This window comes from Oratosquilla oratoria, chromosome 24 (assembly GCF_046742065.1).
Source record: "Oratosquilla oratoria isolate Oo_2021 chromosome 24, ASM4674206v1, whole genome shotgun sequence".
Classification (NCBI taxonomy): Eukaryota; Metazoa; Arthropoda; class Malacostraca; order Stomatopoda; family Squillidae; genus Oratosquilla; species Oratosquilla oratoria.
The window spans coordinates 19,060,429-19,072,608 of record NC_134800.1 but is presented as its reverse complement, the minus strand read 5'-3'; the positions used below and the strand labels follow the sequence as shown (position 1 = coordinate 19,072,608).

General features: G+C 41.9%; 1 protein-coding gene across 3 annotated transcripts in view; it reads left to right on the top strand.

Annotated features, from left to right (window-relative positions):
- Positions 1-12,180, top strand: part of Tnpo-SR (transportin 3) — a 63,429-nt gene that overhangs the window by 30,428 nt on the left and 20,821 nt on the right. For 2 of the 3 annotated variants that reach the window (XM_076207779.1, XM_076207780.1), the window contains exon 16: positions 3,637-3,846. In XM_076207779.1, the coding sequence (XP_076063894.1) occupies positions 3,637-3,846 (210 nt within the window). Of the gene's footprint in view, positions 1-3,475; positions 3,847-12,180 lie in introns of all 3 variants that reach the window. The other variant, XR_012967566.1, reaches the window with a different exon arrangement.

Here is a 12,180-nt window from a genome sequence, read left to right as displayed (position 1 = left end):
ACCACACCACACAACATGCCACCCTACACCACATCTCACACCACCACACATCACCCTACATTAAATATTACAAGATGAAATTTGGTGTCACAAGACAGTGGATGAGATTAAAATTGGTCAGTATACAGTATGTGATGATTTGGTGTAACATCACAAACTCCCCCCCCCCCCCCATTAATTTATGAGTCGGTAGCTATAGAGGTTGAAGTCAAAGATTTTGAGTATTGACTCTGCAGCCCTGCTCTTAATCCAGAATCCTCCTCATGTAGCAGCCTTGGGATCTGCACATCACATCACATAGACGTAGCCCACCGCTCATAGCTAAAGAACAATCCTAGCAGCATTGTACTCAGTTGTTTGCAACCTATTACTACTATACCTGTAATACATCCATACAAAGGCATACACACATCATTAAACATGCACAGTAAGATGTTATATTCCATAATCCACCAAAACCCACAGAAATAAACCTAGCAAAAAAAAAAAGTAATAATAATAATAAAAAATTGCTCCCAAGACAGGCTAGAGTGACACTAACACATGTGTTCAGATCACTACCCCTTACAAATTGGTACCATTACAGAATTTGCTTGGCAGGAAGCACCACCTAATGCCCAAGGTGCAACTACTACATACAGACACAATTTCTAATACTACACTGTTCTCTCACAATGAAAGGTCTTTCCACCAAGTGATTATGAACAGAACTGGTGGGAGTGGCTGGCTTGCTGAGGGCCACAGATCTTCCACAAGAGAGAACCCAGGCAATGGATACATTCATTTAAAGACAGATTTACAGACACATTACAAATTCGAAACAAGAAGTCCATGTTTATGATGTGGGTCATGTTATTTTACCATGTTTCTGGACTGGTTTTATTGATGTGTTTAAGAATTGGAGTGATGACTGTTTTGCTTTGTAACAGTATGTTTTAGTAGCATGATCCATATTAATGTTATATTATCATATGAGAAGCTGTAGCTGTAGTGATGAGTTTAATTACATGTTTAACCATTTCTCTATTGTAACTCCATATGTCTAAGGATGCCCTGTACAGATTTTGTTCTGGCTAGTGTTACTTTCCAGCTGAGATGTAAACTTGGTGGGGTGGTAGGGGTCTTCATTGATAGAGACCCACTGTTCCAGTTTGTTTCCTCCATCACAATAAGTATTATGAATGTTGTTTTAAAAAGAGGGAAACAAAGGTGGTGGATGAGAGTGGAATGGTTATGTGCCTTTGACTTTGCTACCTCCCTTAATAGAGAGAAGACCTTGCTATGTGTGTAGATAGTTTTAAAAAGGAGCTAAGATGAAAGGGAAACAAGGGTGGTGGATAGGAGTGTAATGGGTGGGAGTGAGTGTGTGCCTTTTGACTTGGCTACCTCCCTTATGAAGGGGAAGAAGCCCTTGGTATATAGATAGTTTTAAAAAAGGGAATAGAAGTCAGCTCTGATCTCTGAAATTAGGTGTGAACATGATAGAGTTTCATTAGATTTTATGTAATTTTGGCACAAATTGAAGAGCTAAGATGATAGGGATGGTGGGCTTTTGGATAGGTGTAATAGGGTGGACGGAGAGGGGGTCACCGATTTAATGAAGCGGCCTTGCTGTGGATGTGCTGTGTCTTGTGGTGCTGCTTCTGACCCAGGGCAGTATACAAGATGCAGGGATGACCCATCATCCAGGAGGTGCCAAGAGAAGAGGGAGGGAAGAAGGTAGAGGGGAGTGGAGTACGTTGGGAATGGAATGGGTAGGAGTGGTTTTTATGTCTTTGTGTTTTGGCTACCTCCCTTGTAAGGGGGGAAAGTCCTTTGGTATGTGTATGTATGGAAGGAGGAAGGGCTCTTTGGTGGGTTTGTGAGTTGTATTGTATGTATACAGTAGAACCTTGGTTCACGAACGTCTCACAAGTTGAACAGATCAGTTTGTACATACATATACCAAGGCTTTTTTCCCCTTACAAGGGGGGTAGCCAAAAGAAAAAGGCATAAAATCATTCCCACCCATTCCATCCCTGAATACACTCCACACCCCTCCACCCTCCCTTTTATCTGAGCACCTCCTGGATGACAGGTCATCCCTGCACCTTGTCCACTGCCCTGGGTCAGAAGCAGTGTCACAAGACACAGCACATCCACAGCAAGGCTGCTTCATTAAATCGGCGACCTCCCCTCTCCATCCCCCCATTGCATAAAATGATCAGTTTGTGAACAAGTTTGTGATCAGTTTGTGAACAAGAAAATTAAGAAATGTTTTTGCTATGGTGGCTGACAAAAATATTGGATCTTAGCCAATCTGAATAAAGCTGAGGAAACCTGAATACATGAGAAGCTGTATGATGGAAGAGCCGAACATCAGTTATAACTTGTTTCTAAGCTGATCACAAATACTTGGAAAAGTGGAAAAATAATTTCTTGTTTTCACAAAGGAGAAACCTTTCTTGTGGAGAATAGGTCCTCAGTGAAATGTGTTCTGGAACAGCTTTCTAGAACAGGTTGTGGTCAAGAACAGAGGTTCTACTGTATTTACCTAGTTGTGTCTTATGGGAAAGGGGAGCTAAGCTCGTGGTGACTCTTACTAGGGAGGTAGCCAAGTCAAAGGTATGTATGCATTCCCACCCATTCTGCTCCTGTCCATCACTCTTATTTCCCTCTCACCTTAGTTCCCCATGGATAAAGGGTCATCCCTATTTCCCATCCACTGCCCAAGTCAGAAGCAATGCAGCAAGACATCACATCCACAACAGGGCCAGCTGCTTCATTTACATGTCAACCCTCCCTCTTCATTTACTCGAGTGAAAAGTAGGAAAGACAAGGAGACGTGTATAATTTTCATTCCCAGAATCAGCATGAGTGACAGCTTGTAACATTAGCCAGAACCAGGTCTGTAGAGGATATGTAGTTGAAAGGGTTAATACATGATGAGTTATGTTTTCTAAGTATGTGACCATCGGGTTTTGGTGTTTGGTTTGAAAATGCTGATGGAGTGTAGAGTTTGTACTCAAAATGTTTCAAGAATTATTATTAGTGGTGGTGGTTGATATGCAGTGGTGGCTGTGTTCGGTTGTTTGAGGTGTAGTTTGTGATGAGTCAGCATGTTGCCTTTTACATCTGTTTTCATCTTCATTTAGTTTTGCATTTTTCTTGGTTAGTTCAAAGACTCAACCATAATGCTCAAGGTTTTATTTGTGAAAATTCAGGACTTCTTTTACGTTTGTATTTGTTTCATTTTTTTTATCCAACTCCGTATTCCCACGCTTGAACTGTCTCTCCTATTGTCTTCTGCTGTCAAGGGATTGTACTGTATTCTTATTTCCTCCTCCTGTCTTTTTTTTTCTGTTTCTTTACTTCATTTGTTTCTTCCTTTATTTTCCCACTCTCTTTCTTATTTTTTTTTTTTTCCTCCTTGTTTTATGCATTAGCATGTAATTGTATTGGTAATGCAATAACTTGACCTTATGCCAATCCCAAGGGCTACCACCATTGCTTCCCCCAACCACCACCACCACCACCACCGTCACCACTACCACTACAGCTACCATCACTTCTGCTACTACTACTACTGCTAGTGTACTACCACCATCACCGTCTCCCTGAACACCTCCAACACCTCCTCCTCCTCCTCCCTGCCAGGACGCCAATGCTGCGGTACTCAAGTTCTTCCATGACCTGCTGGAGGTTGGTATGACCCACGAGGAACGACCAGATTATGACACGCGTCACCAGCTGGTCCAGGCCATCTTGGAGACTCATGGCCAGACGCTGGTTGATAATCTCATCACTGCAGCTATCTTCATCCTGCCTCCATACATGCACCATGACATAGCTGAAACCTTCCACCAGGTTAGAAATTTGCCCTGAATATATTTAAGTATGAAGGAATTTATTGTTACCTAATATAATATGTTTAGTGGTAAGTGTGAGGATAAGGGACAACAGGTACATGCACTAAGCTAGTGGTTCTTAACTTTTTTCAAATATATGAAAAGGATTAGTGATACAATATATGAAAAGGATTAGTGATACAAACCTTGCTTTGGTTTCTCAGTCCCATGCACTGGCTATCATGTCTCATACCCCCCCAGGTTTATGGTTTCGTAAGAACTGCACTAAGTGGTCTTTTGAATAAGATGTCAGAGAAAGTCATCTTCCTGCTGCCAATCTTCAGACCTCGTAAATTTTCTCAATATCCTTAAGAAGCGCTGCTCCATAAGGATGACAATCTTTAGACAGTGCATAGGATCTCTATAAATTTTGTCATTTACTTTCTCCAAGGGAGGTGCCAAGATAGGAGGGAGGGAGGGGAGTGGAATATATGGGAAATGAAATGGGTGGGAGTGATTTTTATGCCATTTTCTTTTTGGCTACCCCCCGTGTAAGGGGGGAAAAACCTTTGGTATATGTATGTATGTACTTCCTCCACCTTTAAACACAAGGAGAGCTGACACCCAACAACTGCTCTCATCCTAATACAAAGGATTACAAAGGCGGAGCATGCCGACAGGAGACCTTTTGATCCATATCTAGGTCGGATGCAAAAAGAAAAAAATCATATTAATACATGAATAAATGCATAGGTATAGTTAGATAATAAACAAACAGGTAAATAGTAAATAATGATAAATTAACATATTACTAATAATAAATGAAAATCAGACAGACAAATGATAACAAAACAAAAACAAATAATATAAGATAAATTATAATCATTACAGCATCTTATTTATCTAAAAGATTCTTAAAGCTTCGAACTGAACTACATTGCACTGCCTGTGCAGAAAGTTTATTTCATTCATTAACTACACGGTTGGCAAAGTTGTTTCTACCCACTTCCAAATTGAATCTATTTCCAGACAGTTTGAGACCATTGTTTCTTGTCTGATTCTCATTCAATGTGAAAATTTTGTCACTTGATGTTGTCAATTCCCTTTAAAATCTGAAAGACCTGTATCAAGTCACCTCTGAGTCTACACTTTTTTAGGGAAAAAAGATTCATGTGTTTCAGTCGATTTTTGTATGATTTATTTTTTATATTTGGAATCAGTTTTGTGGCTCGTCCTTGCACTAATGCAATGCAGACCTCAGTCCAAGGTTTTGCCCCTGAGAGATCTATGGGAGGTCCCAAGGACCATTGCCAGCTACTGTTGGATTGGTTTCCAGTTAGGGTGTTTTTCTCTCTCTCTCTCTCTCTCTCTCTCTCTCTCTCTCTCTCTCTCTCTCTCTCTCTCTCTCTCTCTCTCTCTCTCTCTCTCTCTCTCTCTCTTCCCTGTGATGGGGGAAAAGAATACTGCCACCAAGTCATTCCACTTGGATTGTAAAAGGTGAGAAGAAAGGGACAGGGATTGGGACTAGGCATCCTTCTCCTTGTAGCCCCACAGGGGACATTCCTAAAAGAAAAAGCAAAGGCATAAGAGGGTCTGGGAGTTTTCCGACCAGCACCCGAAGGTTTGGGTCTTTTAATGTGCATGGATGTGGTACAGATGAGAGTAAAAGGGAAGAGATAGGTAGTTTGTGTGTGAGAAGAAAGATGGATGTGTTGGCTTTGAGTGAAACTAAGCTGAAAGGGAAGGGCGAGTTTGGGAGTGTAAGTGGGAGTGAAGAGAGGGTGAGGGAGGGAGGGGTTGGCTATACTAGTAAGTGAAGAGATAGGTATACGTGTAGTGGAGTGGAAGGAGGTTTCCTCAAGGATAATGTGGATGAAAGTGAAACTGGGAAAGGAGATGTGGGTTCTTTTTAGTGCATCTGGGCCTGGCAGTGAGAAGAGCGTAGAGGAAAGGGAGGCTTTTTGGATAGATTTAAATGAGTGCATAGAGGATTTAAGGAGAAATATCAATGTAATAGTACTGGGAGACCTTAATGCTAGGGTAGGAAATGATCCAATTGATGGAGTGGTTGGGAAATGTGGAGTTCCAGGAAAGAATCGTAGTGGAGAGTTGATGGTGGAAATGTGTCTAGAGAGTTGATGATAGCAAATACAGTGTTTCGGAAGAAAGTCAAGCATAAGTACCCATGGGAGAGGGTGGTAGATAGAGCGTTAATGGACTATGTAGTGCTAAGGGGAGAGGGTGGGGAAATATCAGATCATTTTTTGGTGGAAGGTAAGTTGAGAGTGGAGGATAGATGAAGGAAGAGGAAAGGGACAAGAGGTAGGGAGGTGCTTAGAGTGAACTCTTTAAAGGAAAAGGAGAAGGAGTACAAGAAGAAGCTGAAGGAGTGGGAGGGAGTGAAAGGTAGAGTAGAGGTAGGTGATGAGGAATGGGGATGGTTCAAGGAGGGAGTCACAAAGTGTGCAAAGATGGTGTGTGGAACTAGAAGGACAGGAGGAAATAGAAGAAAAGGTAGTGAATGGTGGGATGAGGAAACAAAGAAGGTTGTAGAAGAGAAGAAGTGAGCTTTCACAGATTGGTTACAAAATAGGATGAGGGAGTCATACGAGAGGTACAAAGAAAAGAAAAGAAAAGTAAAACAAAAGGTAAAGGAGTCAAAGAGGAGAGCAGATGTGAAATGGGGTAAGATTATGACAAAATTTTGAAAGTAATAAAAAGATGTTTTGGAAAGAAATTAAGAGAGGAAGAGGAGTTGAATCAAGTAGAGAAGAAAAGGTAAAAGGTGCAGATGGAGAGATGATAATGGAAGAGAAGGCAGTAAGGGGAAGATGGGCAGAATATTTTAGGGAGTTGCTAAATGTGAAGGAGGATAGAGAGGGAAAGATAGCTGCAGTGGGAAATGCTAAGAAAATGAGAGTGATGAGTGAGGAAAATGGAGGAGAAATAAGGAAGGATGAAGTGAAGGCAGTTGTTAAGATGATGAAAGCAGGTAAGGCACCTGGTCTGGATGGATGCCATGAAGAATGTCTAAAAAAAGGAGGTACAGTGATGGTGGACTGGCTGGTGAGGTTATTTAATGTTTGCCGGAGGACTGGAGGAGTGCCTGTATAGTTCCTCTTTACAAGGGAAAAGGGGACAAGTGTGAATGTAGTAGTTTCAGAGGGATTAGCTTGTTAAGTGTGGTTGGGAAGGCTTATGGGAGGATCTTGATTGAGAGGATTAGGAGAGGAACAGAGGGAGTAATTGGTGAGGAACAGTGTGGATTTAGGACAGGTAGAGGTTGTGTAGATCAGATCTTTGTGGTAAGACAGATATGTGAGAAAGCTATAGGAGAGGGGAAGGATGTTTTTTGGGCCTTTATGGATCTGGAAAAGGCTTACGATAGGGTAGACAGAAAGGCACTGTGGGAGGTTTTGAGGATATATGGGATAGGAGGAAAGCTTCTCGGAGCTGTCAAGAGTTTTTATGAGAGTAGTAGAGCTTGTGTCAGGATTAGAAATGGAGAGAGTGAGTGATTTGAGGTAAAGGTGGGACTTCGTTAAGGATGCGTTATGTCACCCTGGCTGTTCAACTTATACATGGATGGGGTAGTGTGAGAGGTAAATGAAAAGGTAGTGGGTCAGGGATTGGAGATGGTTAAAGAAAATGGAGAAAAGTGGGAGGTGAGCCAGCTGTTGTTTGCGGACGACACTGCGCTTGTGGCAGGATCAGAGGAGGGATTGAGGAAGTTGGTGACAGAGTTTGGGAGAGTATGTGATAGAAGAAAGCTGAAGATAAATGTGGGTAAATGTAAGGTGATGAGATGTACAAGGGGTGAAAGTGGCAGTAGTCTGAAAGTGAGCATTAAGGGAGAGCGACAGGAGGAAGTGGATAGTTTTAGATACTTGGATGCAAAGGTGGAGTGAAGGTGGATTTAGAATGTAGATTGAGAGAAGTGATTAAATGCCTTGGTGGAATAAAAAGTGTAATGAGGAATAGACATTTGGGAATGGATGCTAAGAGGAGACTATATGAAGGAGTGATTGTGCCAACAGCACTGTATGGGGCAGAAACATGGAACATAAGAGAGGAGTTTGAATGTGTTTGAGATGAGGTGTCTGAGAAGTATGATGGGGGTTACTAGGCTAGATAGAGTGAGAAATGAGGTGAGGAGGAGAACAGGGGTGGAAAGGGAGTTGGGAGATAGGGTTGATGAAAGAGTATTAGGATGGTTTGGACACATGGTAAGAATGAGTGAAGAAAGACTAGTAAAAGAGGTATGGAAGGCAGATGTGGAGGGAGTGAACATGAAGGGACGTCCTAGGATGAGGTGGATGGATGGGGTGAAGGGGGCTTTGGGGAAGAGGGGAATGTCTGTTGAGGAAGGACGGGAGAGAACAGAAGACGGGTGAATGGAGAATGGGTTGTATATGGAAGATGTTGTGATGCATGAGGTGGAATGGGCGAGGGGATGGGGTGTGAGGTACTATGTGTGAGCAAATTTTGACGCAGCCCGAAGGGATTTCTCTCTGTCTTCTCCTTTATGCATGGGGGATGGGGAGGAGGGGTCGACGATTTAACGAAGCGGCCTTGCAGTGGATGTGCTGTGTCTTGCGACACTGCTTCTGACCCAGGGCAGTGGACAAAGTGCAGGGATGACCCATCATCCAGGAGGTGCTCAGATGAGAGGGAGGGTGGAGGGGTGTGGAGTGTATTCAGGGATGGAATGGGTGGGAATGACTTTATGCCTTTTCCATTTTGGCTACCTCCCTTGTAAGGGGGAAAAAGCCTTGGTATATGTGTATATATATATATATATATATATATATATATATACATTTTTTTTTTAATATCCTTGTGTATATATATAACAAAGGCTTTTCTCCCTCTCACAAGGGAGGTAGCCAAAAAAACAAAGGCATGAAATCCATTCCCATCCATTCCATCCCAACATACTCCACTCCCAACTCTCTCTTTACCCCCATTTTCCTCACCTTGTTTCTCTATCCAACCTAGTAACCCCTATCATACTTTTCAGGCACCTTATCTCAAACACATTCAAACTCCTCTCTTATGTTCCATGTTTCTGCCCCATACAGTAGTGTTGGCACAATCACTTCTTCATACAATCTCCTCTTAGCATCCATTCCCAAATGTCTATTTCTCATTACACTTTTTATTCTCCCAAGGCATTTACTTGCTTCTCTCGATCTACATTCTACCTCCACTCCTCTCTTTCCTGCCACATTTGCACCCAAGTATCTAAAACTATCCACTTCCTCTAGTCTCTTAAATACTTGCTTCCAGTTTGCTGCCACACTATCCTCTTGTACATCTCATCACCTTAATTTTACTCCATTTATCTTCAACTTCCTTCTTTCACGTACATTTCCAAACTGTGTCACAAACTTCCTCAATCCCTCCTTTGATTCTGTCACAAGTGCAGTGTCATCAGCAAACAGCAACTGGTTTATCTCTCCTTTTTCTCCATTTAACCATCTCCAATTCCCAACTCATTATCCTTGTATTTACCTCGTGCACCATCCCATATGAGAGGAAGGGTGGGAGGGGTGTGGAGTGTATTTAGGGATGAAATGGGTGGGAGTGTTTTTATGCCTTTCCCTTTGTGGCTACCTCCCTTGGAAGGGGGAAAAAGCCTTGGTATATGTATGTATGTATGTACCATCCCATCCATGTATAAATTGAACACCCAAGGTGACATGAGACATCCCTGATGAAGTCCCACCTTTGCCTCAAACTACTCGCTCTCTCCATTTCTGATTCTAACACAGGCTCTACTACTCTTGTAAAAACTCTTGACTGCTCTTAAAAGCTTTTCTCCTATACCATATATCAGCAATACCTCCCACAGCGCCTTCCAGTTTACCTTGTCATAAGCATTTTCCAAATCCATGAAGGCCCAAAAAAACATCCTTGCCTTTTCCTAAAGCATTCTCACATATCTGTCTTACCACAAAAATCTGATTCACACAACCCCAACTGTCGTAAACCCACACTGTTCTTCACCAGTTACTTCCTCTGTTCTCCCAATCCTCTCAAAACCCTCCCATAAGCCTTCCTAACTACACTTAACATATTGATCTCTCTGAAACTATTATACTTATACTTGTCCCCCTTTCCCATGTAAAGTGGAACTATACAGGCACACCTGTAGTCCTCTGGCCATCTACTGTGTTTTACATAAATAAACATAAAATAAACATTAAATAACTTCAGCTAGTCCACTATCACTGTACCTCCCTTTTTTTAGACATTCTGCATGACACTCATCCAATCCAGGTGCCTTACCTGCTCTCATCATCTTGACAACTGCCTTCACCTCATCTTTCCCTATTTCTTCTCCATTTTCCTCACTCATCACTGTCATTTTCTTAGCGCTTCCTACTGCAACTACCTTTCCTTTACAATCCTCCCTCACATATAGCAACTCCCTTAAATACTCTACCCATCTTCCTCTTACTGCCATCTCTTCCATTATCATATCTCCATCCGTACCTTTTATCTTTTCTTCTCTACATGATTCACCTCCTCTTACTCTCAATTTCTTTTGAAAACATCTTTTTATTACTTTTCAAAATTTTCAGTTTTACTCTTACCCCATTTCACATCTGCTCTCCTCTTTGCCTTTTGCTTAACTTTTCTTTGTACCTCTTGTATGATTCATCCTTTTTTGTAACCAATCTGTGAATGCTTGATTTTCTTCTCCAACCTTCTTTGCTTCCTCATCCTACCACTCACTACTATTCCTTTTATTTCCTCCCATCCTCCTTGTTCCACACACCATCTTTGCACACCTTGTGACTCCCTCCTTGAACCATTCCCATTCATCCTCCACTCCTAGTTCTACTCTATCTTCCTCTCACTTCTCTCTTAACTTCTTGTACGCCTTTTCTTTCTCATTTAAGCAATTTACTTTAAACACTTCCCCACCTTCTGTCCTTTTGTCTCTTTCTCCATTGATCCTCCACTCTCAATTTACCTTCCCCCCAAAAATTATTTGATATTCCCCCAGTCTCTCCCCTTAGAACATGTACATCCTTAACTCTTCCTGCTATTCTCCTGGTGACCACTATGTAGTCCATTAATGCCCTATCAACCACCCATCCACCACCCTTTCCCATGTGTACGTATGCTTGACTTTCTTCCTAAACACTGCATTTGCTATCATCACCTCTTTTTCTAGACACATCTCCACCATCAACTCTCCACTACAATTTTTTTCCAGGAACTCCACTCTTCCCAACCACTGTCTATGGGTTCATTTCCTACCCTAGCATTAAAGTCTCCCAATACCACTACATTGACATTCCTTCCTCAACCCTTCATGTACTCATTTCAATCTATCCCAATAAGCCTCCCTTCTACACTCTTCTCAGTACCAGGCCCATATGCACTTACAAAAACCCACATCTCCCCAGTTTCACCTTCATCCACAATAACCTGGAAGAAACCTTCCACTCCACCACATGTTTACCTATCTCCTCACTTACTAGTATAGCCACCCCATTTCTCCCTCATCCTCTATTCACTCCTGATACCCTTCACTCAATGCCAAAACATCCATCTTCTCACAGATATACTGCCTATCTCTTCCCTTTTATTCTCATCTGTGCTACATCCACGCACATTAAAAGACCCAAACCTTAGGGTTAGGGTTCTGATTTTGGTTGGAAAACTCCTCCCAGACACTCTTATGCCTTTGCCTTTTTGTAGGAATGTCCCCTTTGGGGCTACAGGGAGAAGGATGCCTAGTTGTATCCCTGTCCCGTTTTTGTTGCCATTTACAACTCAAGTGGCATTCTATGGTAAATAGAAAAAAGGAAAGAAGCATTTGAAGATTAGTTGCAAAATAGAAGTAGAGAACCATATGAGTGGTATAGAGGAGAGAAGCAAAATGCAAGATGAGGGAGTCAAATGGGAGTTTGTAAGGTGTGTAGGTGTTGGATGAGGAATTAAAGAAAAAAAATGTTTTGGAAGGAAATGAAAGAGGGGTTGGGTAGTCAAGTAGAAAGGAATAAAAGTGTAGACAGACAGATGATAATGGAAGTGAAGGCAATTAACTGGGTCAGACAATTGTCACAAGGAGTAGTTAAGGGATTGGCTGATGAGATTGTTTAATGTATACCTAAGAGAAGGAAGTGTTCCAGTGGACTGGAGAAGTACATGTATCATTTTGTTATAGAAAGGAAAAGGAGACAAACGTGAATTTATTAGTTTTAGAGTAATGTAGTTGGTAAGCCATATGGGTGTTGAGAGGATATGGAGGGGGCAAGAGGGAGGAATTGGGAAGAACAGTGTGGATTAGGAAAGGAAGAGTATACAAGGATCAAATTTTTGAGAATTTTTTGAC